This window comes from Talpa occidentalis, unplaced genomic scaffold (assembly GCF_014898055.3).
Source record: "Talpa occidentalis isolate TD23 unplaced genomic scaffold, MPIMG_talOcc4v2.1 talOcc4.14, whole genome shotgun sequence".
In the NCBI taxonomy this organism is placed as follows: Eukaryota; Metazoa; Chordata; class Mammalia; order Eulipotyphla; family Talpidae; genus Talpa; species Talpa occidentalis.
This window is the reverse complement of record NW_023601433.1, coordinates 72,187,732-72,201,014: the sequence shown is the minus strand read 5'-3', so window position 1 is coordinate 72,201,014 and position 13,283 is coordinate 72,187,732. Positions and strand designations below refer to the sequence as shown.

Below are 13,283 nucleotides of genomic sequence, written 5' to 3'. Positions count from 1 at the left end.
ACTAGCATCTTGGTTAAGAGACTGGGCTCTGGAGCCACACATACTTGGGCTCAAGTTCCTACCTCCTGACTTCCCAGCTGGATGATCTTGAACAAGTTACTTTATTTTTCTGATTCCAGTTTCCTCATTTGTAGAAGCAGAATACCCTTACTGAGTTCTTATGAGGTATAAATAAGCTGACAGACATAAAGAACCTGGCCCCACATGAAGAATGACAGTCATTTCTCCCAAAGATGCAATAGTGGGAAATAAGCAGAAACTTGCCCCTCAATAACTCCCATCATTTTACAGTTCACAGGTCCCTTCCAGGGAAGGTAGGGCATTTTCTATCTTCACTCCCATTTCACTGCTAATAAAGCTGAGACTTCGGGTGGTTATGAGAGTGTGACTCTCATAACTCAAGGTCACACTGGCCTAGTGGAGCCTGACATCACTGGCTACTCCTAACTGAGCCTGGGGAGGCCTGGCGGGTTGCACTTGCTCCCATATGACCCTGTGGAGGAAGGCAGACAGCAGATGCGGCAGCATCTACCACCTGTCACCTGCAGAGGTTCTGGGAATCACCAAGACCCCCTCCAGCCCTGCCTAGGATGATGCCCCAAGTGCCCACACCCTTCTTTTATGTGGATTAATCATGCCCGAGAGCCAGTCACCCCGCAGGCTGGTCGCCAGGCTCCTCAGGAAGGGCAGGCTGCTTGGAAATTCACGCGCATCAGTATAGCTCATAAATTTCCCACAAACAAGGGTTACATTGCAGAACACCATGCAGTTTCCACATCTGTGGCTCCCTGAACTCACGGCGACCCAAACAGGTAGCAATTATTATCCCATTTGACAGATGAGAAAAATGCAGGGAATTAGCAAGGTTCTGCAATTCCTCCAAAGTCCCACATCTGGTAGTTAATGGAGTTGGGATTTGATACGAGTCACTGTGACTCCACATAAAGCCAGATTGGCTTTCTTGTGTGTCTTATAAACTGGCTCTGAGTGACCAGTGTTGAATACAAAGCAAGGAGCCAAGGAATGGAATCAATTTTTGTTGAAGTTGAGAATTTAAAATCACCTTCCTAAGATCACATGGTTGCTAAGTTGAAAGAGCAAAGATTCAAACCAAGGGCCTATGAATTTCAACACCTAGGCTCTCAACCCCTGCAGTCTACAGGTCTCTGCAGAGAGACTGTTTGGGGAGCTAATAGTAGGTATCAACTTTGGGAAATGCCACCTCACCCTCTCTCAGACGTTCACAAAGCACAGAAGATACACAAGGCCCGAGGAAGGAAAGCTTCAGGGAGGAAAGCTGTTGCAGGAGGCTGAAGCTAGAGCATCCCTCCTACGTCTACCCAGTAAATGTGTGTGTAAGGATGTTTGCCTCTGCACCGGTTATAATAATAGAACATCAGAAAAATCCTAAATGTCTAACAACGGGAGCCCGGCTGCATACATTACAGCAAAGGCCTGGGTGGAAGACTTTTAAGTCATTAAACATGTACACTGCATCTGTACTTACAGGCACAGAAAAAGGCCCAGAACACACTGTGGCATAAAAAGGACAGCATGACCTCGTCTAGGTAAAATGATGTCTCTACAAACATGTGCGTGCACTAGAGTGAAAGAGATATGAAAGAATACTTATAAATAGTCAGAATGATTATGCCTAGCTGGAAAGATTTTAAGGGTTTATGTTTTCTTAGACTTGTTTGAAATGTCTGCAAAGAACTTGAGTAATTGTAAGAAATTATTTGAGTTGTAAGGGAAATAGCAAGAAGACACTGGTCTCCTTCTTGATGCAAAGCACTTGTTACATGGAATTATGGGTTCTTGGCAGAAATCTTGGGGTGATTATGCTGCACAGTTCTAGAGACTTTTGGAAGTTCCCGGATCCTATTTAGATAGAACCCTCTGCTTCAGCACCCTTGAAAACACCTAGGGAGCTAAGGTCTCAAATGGCTGCAGAAAGAACCAGGTCTCCCCCTCACGCCAAGGAAGAGGGCATTAAGACTGATTGGCCAAGGATCAAGGGTATGGCTCATTGCTCACATACCCGCTTCTGGCAGGACTGGCGGACATCCTCCAGCTCCTCCTCTTGGTCCTCACGGTCCTTCTGGTGCATCTGCTTCATCCGCTCGATCTCCAGCTCAAAGCGCTGGCGGAGCTGGGGGCAGTAAAGATGGTGCATTAGGACCACCCGCTCCACCTGCCTTGGCCCCCTGTGTCACCCTTGGCATTTCAACTGCAGTGTTCATCTTTGAAGTACATGGATGAGAGTCAGGGTATCCTGATGGTCAGAGGATGGTCACAAATGGGCACACAGGATGGTCACACAGGATGGTCAGAAATAGCACGTAGAGAGCTCAAATGCTGCCTCTATACCGGCCTGTGGTCATAACAGATACCACTAAACAATTACATTCTTTTCCACTGAGTTTAGAAGTAACCTCAGAATCCTTCTTGACACTATTAAAAATGAAACAAAGTGGTCATGCCTGGAGCAGGCATCTGTGATGGTGCTTTGGAAGGGTGGTGTTTTGCCTGCAAATGCTAACGTTTAAAGTGAGCCAGCTTTATGCCGAGGAACGTAACACAGCCTCTGACATATGCATGCCTAAGCTGTTACCTTGGTCAGTCCACTTTGCCTCTGTTCTGTTCCCTCTCTTCACAGAAAACAACCATCTTAGAATGCTATTGTAGAATTAAATCATGTGGTCCATGTAAAGCACTTAGCACAGTGTGTGGCACATGAATATTACATTCTTCTGCCCAGGATTTGATAGACAGAAAGGAATATCCCCACCCTTCCTGGCAGCCTGAAGGAGATGAGTCTTCAAAACTTGATCAGAGCTGTGCCTGATGTTTGAATTGGGTGATGTTGCATGGAAAGTTCTAGAATTAGAGGCAGAATCATGAGTTCCAGTTCTTTAAGATTTTACTTGATCTACATAACCAGAAAGTGTGCCACGATCTTACCTCTTGAATTCTGTGGCACATTAGAATTACCTAATGTGTTTTCTTTTTTTTTAATGTAAATTCCAGGGTTTTACCCTAGGTCTTGGATCACAATCTCTAGGGTACAGACCCCAAGAAGCTACACTTCTAAGCTTTCATTTCTCTCTTCATTTGGGTTGTGGGTCCAGAGAGCAGCATTTAGAAGGGTTCATTGTGAGAAGTGTGACTTTCTGGCCCTTTATTCACAGCCCAGCAAGCTTTCAGGAGGTTGCAACTGCTGTCCCTAACATGGGAATTAAGCTGAGGAAAAACAAACTTGGTCTTTTAAGATATTGATAATTTTTTCTGTCTTGTAGGACTGTAGCGAAGAGTAAAATGGAAAGCAGACGTCAGAGCCCCTATTACAGTCCCTGGCATAAAGCAGGCTCACTTTAAATGTCAACTTCCTTCCTTGCCTCCTTTAAAATGACAGAGGTTATGGGAAGATAATCCAAAATGAGGAGTTTAAGCAAGTAAATATAATATTTCTTTTTCACTTTTTTCCTAGCCTCTTGGACACTCCTGACATCTGCAATACCATTTATGTCAGTTTATATGAGTTAACATAAAATTCCCTGGAAAAGGTACTCTATTGTAATCAATAAGTATCTCCTGGACAGCTCCAAGGGCACAATGCAGTAGGAGGTTATGGGCGAGGCTGAGGGTGGATGCAGCCGTAGAGTCAGCCTTGCCTCCTGTGTAAGCTGGGGGGTCAGAGGGGGGGGATTTAGGAAGCAGCATTAACTTTGGGGTCTCTGAGGTCATGGGAGTATGTTTTGTTTCCAAGCAGGAGGTCCCCTGATGGTGTCTGAAGGACTTAACTGTTTTCCAAAGTGGTTGCTTCATTCTTGATCGGGGTTGCTCTGGGTCGCTGCACCAGCCTCCGTGATCCCTAATGACCTACACAGGTAGTCTCCCTTCTTCACGAGCCTTCACAGACTCTGAGCTAGGGTTGAGGGATGAGCACCACTCTAATTTCATTGTACAGATGAAGACTGAAGTCTAGAGACAACAGGGGCTTGCCTAATAAGGTCAAACAGAAAATGGGAGCTTCTGGAGGGCCGTGTAGAGGAGATCATATTATAGCCCCTTAAATGCCACATGACCTTCCTGCCTCCAGGCCATTGCATGGGTGGTTCCCTCTGCCTGCACTTTCTTGGTTGATCCACTCAGATTCATCCTTTGTACTCAGCTTTTGATATCATTGTCATTTTCTCCAGGAAGTCTTCCCTGACTATTTCCCAACCCTGCGCCCAGGGCCCGATCTGCAACTTTCCCATAAGACTTAGCATGACTACAATGTTTACAGCTGCATGCCTAGCATCTACGCATTGCCTGACACAAAGCAGGTGCTTAATAAATATGGCTGACTGAGTGAATGAAGGAGTTCTCTTTCTACACTGCTCCAGACTCCATTCCTCCATGCCCACCATTCCCAGGTTTCAGTACTCAGAAGGCTCCATGCCAGTGCAGAGAGAAACAAGAGCTGACAGCCCGGTCTTCTTCTTATCTCAAGTCCAAACTTCCTCCCTTTTGCCAGAGCTTTCCAGAGTTCATCTACTTCACATATTCATGCTGCCTGGTCAGATTGTCTTGAAAAGGGGATTCCAGTCTTAAAAGCTCTTCAAGAATACTTGCTCCTTAGGAGATCCCACCTGAGAAGTTTCTTTACAGCAAAGCATCAAGAAAAGCCATGCTTCCCCTTGAAAAATTGGTTTGTTTTTATCTTGGATATAACAAAAAGCACATCATACATATTTCCTTTTTCTCTCTGGGCACCAGGAATTGTAGAGCAGAAACTCTTCCTGTGCCATGTCTCAAGGGAGGTGCACCTGCATGTCAGCTTACTATCCCCACCCCTCCTTAGCATTTATTTTGTGTTTTTCTGATTCAGATCATTTAATTTATAATATTTCTATTTTATTATGCATATATCGCCTAAGCTGCCCAAAATTCTTTGTGGAATGAGTGGGCAAATAAACAAAAAATCAGACAAAATATTCATCTGATACTTTGTTGAGGGTGCTGGCACAAGAGCACTTGATATTCCTGCCTTATTCCCGGAGTTATTTGCATTTCCTGAAGATTAGCATTCCAAGCTTCCTTGCCAAGGCTATGCACACAGTAGGTATTCAAGACACTGTGGAGTCAGGTGGTACAGGCTCTAGATTCCATCCCTGCCACTTTCTCTGTGTCTCTGAGACTCAGTTTCCACATCTGTACAATGGGGCAAATAACTAACATTTCACTGTATAAGGATGGGGGGATTCCTGAGCTGATGTGTGGGGCTGCTTAGGGCTGAGCCTGGTCACAGACAGCGCTCAGTAAATGTCCGATACTTGGTTGACAGTTATTTATTGACCACCAGTTATGGACCTGGCCTCATACCCTGATAAGCAAGATATGCAAAAGAAAAAAAAATCTGCCTTTTTGAAACTTATATTGTAATGGGGGAGACAAGCATTGAGCAAATTTTTTTAAATAATATTGAATAATGACAGCAGGTACTATGACGAAAAATCAGCCAAGGAGAGGGAACGTGCTGTGACATGGGGTGAACTATTTTCAAGAAGGCGACGAGGCAAGTTTCTCTGAGGAGGTGATCCTGACACTTGCAGGATGGCAGGGTTGGGCCAGACCATGGAGGATCTGATGTCAGTGAGGTTCTCAGGAGAATAGGGAGCCATAGAAGGATGAGCAGCACCTGAGGTAGGCGCTCTTGTCACATGTAATAATATCCCTCTGGGGTCAGCATGGGGCAAGGCATCTGCGCTGCAGAGGGCTTCCTACCTGCTCCAGCTGCTTGATGGTATTTTCCTGCTGGTTCTGGATTTTCTGTTGCTCGAGGGCACTGGATTCCAGCTTCCAGAGCCTCTCCTTCAAGCCAGCAACGGAATTTTCCCCCAAAGAGGGAGACCCCAGCAGTTCTTGTTTCTGGGCCTGTAGCATCTCCACCTCTTGCTTCAAATGCAAGGTTTCCTGCTCCTTTTGCTACAGAGACAAATGGGGTCACGATGGGAGTCACATGCCATCCCTTTCCCCAGGGCATGATGCGTTCCACTATTCAGCGCATGCCATCTCCCCTTCACAGCACGGCCCCTTACAGTGCCCCCTGTGGACCACCAAGGGCTGCTCTCTGGGGCAGCTCAGATGGGCAGTGTTGGGGGCATTTTTGAAGATTTATTTTATTTATGCATAAAAGAGCTGGGGTGTAGGTCAGAGGTGCAGGGGTGGGGGGGGTGAGAGGATTCACCAGAGACAGAGTGGGGAACAGAACAGGCGGATCTACTGAAATGCACTGCTGAAGGGAGCAGCGGGTCAGACAGGAGAGGTCTGCTGTGCCATGTGGGTAGCTCCCTGGCTGGGGATTGAACTCATGCTGCAGTGGCTGCCGATAGCTTCATAGTGCTGAGACATAACCCTTTGGGCCACCAGAGAGGCCTATTTGTTCTGGGGGCATTTTCGTGCCAGCAATACCACTACCTTAGAGTTAAACCTCCACATGCATAAGGGAAATGTCCAGTGTCTTTGTAAGCTGTGTACCTGCTGAGGTTCAGATTGACATATGGGAGCAGGGAGGAAAAATATTCAAAAATGAATCTTCGAGGTTAGAAGTCAGTCCCAGGATCAAAGAATTTTGGGCTAGAACCATGAAAGAACTAAATGCTAGACTAAGAGATTTAGAGGTTCTCTTGGGGGCCTTAGGGAGCCACTGAAGTGTGAGGGGCAACCAAGTGAGATGCCCATATTGCATTTTAATAAAATCCCTGTGCACGAAGCCAGCCTATGGATGGGCTTTAGGTAATTCGTTCTCTGACGAGCCTCTCACACCTCCCAGGTGGCTATCTTGGAACTCATGCAGGTGACCGGAGCAATGTCTTAAGTGACATCACATCAGGGAGGTCTGACATCAATCTTCCAAGCACTGGGGATCTTTATTAAGGCACAATGGGTCCATGGCTCCGGCTGGCTGGCAGACTGGCACACCTGCACAGAGCTCTCTCCCGGTCACTGTTTACAGCAGATGCACGTGGGGTTTCCTGAAGGCCAGCGACCAAGAGCCCAGATGCCCTGTGCTCCAGCCCTTACCGTTAGCTGTTGCTGAAGCTGGCCAAGTTCCCAGCGGACACTGGTGTTCTCCTGGGTCACCTTCTCGCGTAGTCCCTTCTCAAACACAGACTCGCCCAGGGCCTGGGCCAGCTGCATGTCAAACCTGCCCAAGAAGAACACATCAGGGCACCCGGAGCAGAAGAGGAGAGGGGTAGAGAGTTTGTCAAGAGTCAAGAGAAGAAAGGGAGGGGCGGAAATGACGGAGGATTGTGCCAGGCTTTCCAGTCAGCCTGCGGGTGTAGGGTAGGGTCTGGAATTCCAAGAGCAACTTTTAGAGTTTTAATAGAGTTTCCACAGGAATACTGGACACATTTAACATGACAAAAAGATAAAATTAAAATAATATTATATACAAACAGAGAATGAAAAATATAGATATCTAGAATAAGCTCATCAATCTACTAGGCCTGGGGTGGCATCTAATAGTTACTGAAAAGTGAAAGAAGGAAGGCAGATGGCCACAGACAAGGGGAGTGTCATTCTCATCTTGCACAAGCTGTAGTGAGGCCTAGGCACTCACCAGCTATACTTGGTCATGGCAATGACTGACAAATGTCGGGCATTTATGTACTCAGTCTCGTCTTCATTTGTCTCCTCAGCAGAAAGCACAGACTAGACGGTCCTCCAGGGAGCCATGTGGAGAACCAGGAGAGGCTTCTACTGGGACCCACTACCCACCCCCCTGAGGATGCCCACTGGGTGGAGAGCACGCCCTCGACTTGCCATCACTCCATGCAGCTGTCTCGGGCTTCTAGCCTGATTGCAGATGTGGAGACCAACAGAGGAGGCTCTGTCAAGTCTCAACAAGATGAGATTCTCCTTGTCCTCAGTCCACACAGAAAGTTGCCCTGCTCCAGGCAACTTGTTGAGGCCTGAATGAGATTTAGGCCTGGTGAGAAGGTCTCCTGTGACACAGGATTATCCAAGGTCTCTCAACACCAGATGGTCATTCAAAGCCTCAGACTCCTGAGAAAGTCAGTCTGGGTCCTGTAAGGGAGCCCCACTGTTGGAATGCCCCAGGACCTCTCTGATTGGCTACTGGGGATATCACTCAGGAGGCATTATTGGCTACCCCTGAATGAAAACATTGTGATGATGACAATGATCCAAGTCCCAAAGGGCCAGGTTCCAGGCTGGGTCCACAGAGTCCTTAGAACGATTCAGCAAGAAGGGGAAACCAAAGTTAGGAGAGGTGGTGTGATTCAGCCCCAAATTCCAAAGTGGTAGAAGTGGGCCTGAGTCCTGCTTCTCTACTGTCTTGGTCAGTCCCCTACACACCTGCCCCTACTCTGGGACAGGTGGGCTAGATCAGTGGATGCCAGACAGTGACTGGCGTTTCAAAGGCGTCCTTGACTTAACAGGCCACTTGATGCCAAAGAATGGATCCTACAGATGCTAACTTCTGGAACCACCGATTAACTAACTACCCAAGGTCAAGTGGGTTTGAACACTCTTCACCCCACTAAGAGTGGGCCTGGAGTCCAACTCCCACAAGTGTAGGAGTTACAAGCCCAGCACAGGGGTTACCCCAAGGAAGCAAGCTGGGAATTCCATCGGTCCTCAACTGAACTTTGTGATGCATGGGGTAGCCCTGGCAGTAAGAATCAACTCTAAATGGAATCATTCTGGGTCACTCTGAACTTAGAAGCCACAATGGGGACTGGAAACTCTACGAGTGTGTCTTGGTTCATGAAGGAGGAGCCCACATGTACAATTTGTATACACTTAGAGTTGAGGATGTATATTGCTAACTTCTGAATCTCGCACTACAGTCCTGCCTGAATTTCCATCATTAGAATCAGCCTTCTACTGCTTTCATAGACTCCCTGCCAAAATGCTAACCCACCTAAAATGCCAGTGGCTGCTCTCTGCAATCAGAATGAAAAATACTAACTTTGGCCAAGAGATGACAGCGGAGTAGAGCACAGCACGGCAAGTAAGTTCTGAGAGAAGAAAGTCCTAAGTATGAAGACATAGGGATTCTTCTGGGGTGCCTCACAGGGAGGTTCCTCACTACCTGGAATAAGGGATTTTTGCCCAAAGGATTGAGCAATAGACCAAAGATGCAATTTTCTGGTTGCATAAACTCCGGGGGCAGGTGTCCAATCCTATAGAGAGCTGAGACTCCCCATGAGGCCACACACAATGGGAGAGGGTGGGCCACAACTGTCATATCTCAAAACAACCTGGGAGATCATAAGTCCACACCTCTCTGATTTACAGAAGGAGTTTGTTGGGTCCCTTTTACAGGAGGCCTCCTTAAAGTCTAGGGCTCCTCTCTGGCCCAGAGAGGTGGTGTCTTTTGATGAGATCACAGAGGAAATGACAAAAGGACTAAGCTCCTTTCCCTACTGCAAGGGCAAACTTTAGCCTGAACATACACAAGAAGGTGGGGAAGGAAACAGTTAAATATCAATATGAAGATAACAAACCTCTCTCATTTGGGGAGCATGCTAGCAACCTTTAAAAGTTCTTTATTTTTTTTCCGATGAAGAAGCCAGCTCAGGAAATCTCAAGGTTAAGTGAGAAAAACAATATTTAACACAGATCAAGCTCAAAATCTATGCCACTCCTATGGAAACATAATTTAGCTTGGAATTAAGCTTTCTTGGAAAAGAGGTGCTCTCAGCAAAACCATGTCCCTGGCTCACATGAGAACACTTTTCTGTATTTTTATCCTGGACCTTCTAAAAGAGGCTGCGTTTCATCTATTTGCTGCATATGAAGTCGCCATTAGGGCTTGCCTCACTCAAACAGGACCTCTGCACACATTTTCCCTCACAAAGCGAGCTGAAGAACTTCACACACAGCACGGCATCCAGGGATAAAAGCATCATGGGTACTGAGTTTTTGCATAAAAAGCCCTTGAGCATGAACCTGGACTCCAGCCCAGGCTCCACCATTGGCTGCTGGGACCACATCCTGAGGAGCAATCCAAGCGTGGGGATCAGTGAGCAAATCCGAGTGGCATCTTGTTTCTACACAAAGATCAATCCCAGCCAGAACTGCTTACCTGACCTGAGAGCTTAAACCCTAAATGGAAAAAGCAGTGACTTGATTTTTTGGCTTCCTCCTCATTCTCTTGCCCTGTTTCCGACAACCATAATAGGAAGCTTCATTTATTACCTTTGCATGAATCAACTGTATTATCCAGTCCTCACCACAAGGGGGCGTTCTCATCCACTCCCCTAACACACTCCCCCCCCCAATCCCTCCGGCCTAAGACTAAAGAAAGAATCTGAGGCTGTTAAATGACTTTAACTGGGGGCCAGAATGGACATCAGCACTTGGACTCCAAACTACCACACTAGGCTTTCTTTGCCTTCCACAACAAACTCTTCACTTGATAAATGGGAATGTTGGGACCCAGACAAAACAAGAAAGTTCTCCAAAGCCACATAGCCAAGTGGTGATAGAGTTGAGCCTGCAGAACAGAAAAGAATCTTTCCTAGCTAGATTCTTGGAAGAATCTTACAGGAATAAGGTGTGAAAAGAGGAAAACTAGGGCAGAAAAAAGTGGGGGCGGGGGTAAGTCAGCCCCATGGATAAAGAGGCCTGACAGCAGGGAGGGAGGTTAAGAGGAAAACCCAGAAACCCCAGAAGACCCTGGGACCAAAACAGCCCACCCTGGCAGCGAGGTGCTGATCTGGATGGATCATGACTCACTTCTTCTGCTTCTTCTCAAGCTCATGGTTTCGGCTCTGCTGGTTCTCCAGCAGGAGGCGCGTGTCCTCCAGCTCACAGGTCAAATGGCGGCACTTCCTCTTCAGCTGATGCGCCATGTTCTTGGAGCCCTCGTAAGCGCTCTGCAGCTCCCCAAGCTGAGGAAGGAACGAGATGAATTACCCCACTGTTGACACTGAACAAACTTTCTACTTTTTCTTTCAAGCTGCTGCCACTTCCAAGGTGCACATAATGGAAAAGACCAGACTCAGGAAGGGGGAGAACCTGTCTTGGCCACTTTCTCCCTGTTTCACTTTGAGTAACCTACTCCTCTGAGCCTTAGTTTGCTCAGGAGTAAAATGGGAGTAATTCCATTCATCTCCTGGGGTGGTTTTGACTTTTCCTCAATAATCCTCCTGTCAACATACCCACGGATTTTTTCACAAGCCCTGCCTCAGCTTGATAGCCCCTTGAGTGCAGTAACATCAATATCCGCATTAGCTGGCATAATCTGTGGAGTCAGGTGATGATTAGCCATGAGGATTCGCTCTGAAACAGTCAAAATGGCACACCTAGAAAATCTGACCAGGAAACCCTAGGGACAGGCTCTAAAGGTTAGCACAGGAAAAGGTACTTTAGATGGGCTCGATTATACAGAAAGGCACATGACCGTAAACAAACAGAAAAGCAAAGCCTCTTGCATCTTCCTCCAGGATCACCCTCCCAAATGTCCTAGTTTAGATCTGCAAGAGAGGGCAACTCAGCACACTCGCTTTGAAAAAATGGCCTCATTAAAGAATTGCTTTAAATAAGCAAAACGCTGAGTTAATGAAGCCTGTAATTCTAAATTCAGTATTTGAAGGCAAATGGGATGTTTTCTTATATTCTGCTGCTCAGAAAAGGTTGCAGTTTTATTACTTTTTAATGTAGCATGAATATTCTACTTCCTTGGGGAAACTGACCCAACTTTGTAATTTGTTATTAAAGAAACCAGGCTGTTTCCCTACAGTTGTCCTTCTGGGTTTATCTACAACTCAAGATGCCTCTTGATCACAACATGATGTCCATCTTGGAGGCCACAATGAAACCCTCCCTGAGGAGGATACTAAAGTTTGCTTCTATTGTCTATAAACTTAACGTGATCTAACCCTGGCCCACCTCTGCAAGGTGATCACATGATACTTTCTTCTTACAATAAGGAGATAAAGATAATAGTAGAACTGGCAAATATGACACCTTGACCATCACAGCACTTGCCTCTAATGGGGGAGACCAAGAAATAGGTTGGTAATTACAATGCAACATGATAAAGATTACATTTGAGGAAACAATTTAGAGGCACCTGACCCAATCTGTGCCAGACAAGACTTTCTGGAGGGAATGACATTTCAGCTGAGATCTTAAGGATAGTTGGAGATACCCAGGTAGAGGAGAAAAAGAGTAGTTTAAGAAGAGCAAATGACATGGCCCAGGGGTGAGAAGAAATAAGGTATTTTCCAGGAAGGGAAAAAAAGATGCAATGAAACAGAATAGAGAGACCAGAAATAGATCCAGAGAAATATAGTCTATTGATCTTTCACAAAAGGGCAAAGGCAATACAGTGGAGGAAAAAAGTCTCTTCAGCAAATGTTGCTGGAACAAGTCAGCATCCACATGCAAAAAATGAATCTAGACACTGACTTTACACACTTCACAAAAATATTAATTCCAAATGGATCACAGACCTAAATGTAAAAAGTAAAACCGGTAAAATTTCCAGAGATAACATGGGTGACAGGTTTGGAAATGATTTTTTGAGGTATGATTCTAAAGGAATGACCCAGGGAAAAATCAATAAGCTGCATTTTATGAAAATTAAAAATTTCTGCTGTGCAAAAGACACTATCAAAAGAATGAAAAGACAAGTCACTGATAGAGAAGATATTCATAAGACATATTTGATTGGGAGCATTATCCAAACACACAACTCTTTAAACTCAAAAATCAGAAAACAAATTCAACTTAACAATGGCCAAAAGACCTGAGCTTACCAAAACTGCCTAGACCAGGGCAGATGGCATGTAAAGAGGGCTCCACACCATATATTCTGAGGGAATGCAAATTCAAATGAGATGCCACTATACACCTACTGGAGTGGCCACTGGCACTGACATCAAATGCAGGTGAGGATGTGCAACAGCAGCCGCTCTCATCCATTGTTGGTGAGATGCAAAATGGCCTGCAACTTAGGAAGACAGTATGGTGGCTTTTATAAAACTAAATACGCTCTTTCCATACAATCCAGCGATTGTGCTCCTTTACCCAAAAGAGATGAAAATTTATGTCCATAGAGAAATCTGTACACAGAACTTCACAGGAGATTGACTCATAATTGCCAAAACTTGGAAGCTACCAAGATGTCCCGTGGTAGGTGAATGGACAAATACACTGTAATATAGTCCAACAATGGAATATTTTGCACTTAAAAGAAATTAGCTATCAAGTGATAGAGGGAATTAAATGCAAATTGCTAAGTGAGAGAAGTCTAT

At 45.8% G+C, this 13,283-nt stretch overlaps 1 protein-coding gene across 1 annotated transcript in view; it reads right to left on the bottom strand.

Moving 5' to 3' along the window:
- The window catches only part of MYO18B (myosin XVIIIB), a gene marked incomplete at its 5' end in the record, with an annotated part of 234,879 nt that overhangs the window by 95,733 nt on the left and 125,863 nt on the right, over positions 1-13,283 (bottom strand). The window contains 4 exon segments of the mRNA XM_054694681.1: positions 2,042-2,152; positions 5,773-5,973; positions 7,072-7,195; positions 10,759-10,913. Of these exon segments, the coding sequence (XP_054550656.1) occupies positions 2,042-2,152; positions 5,773-5,973; positions 7,072-7,195; positions 10,759-10,913 (591 nt within the window).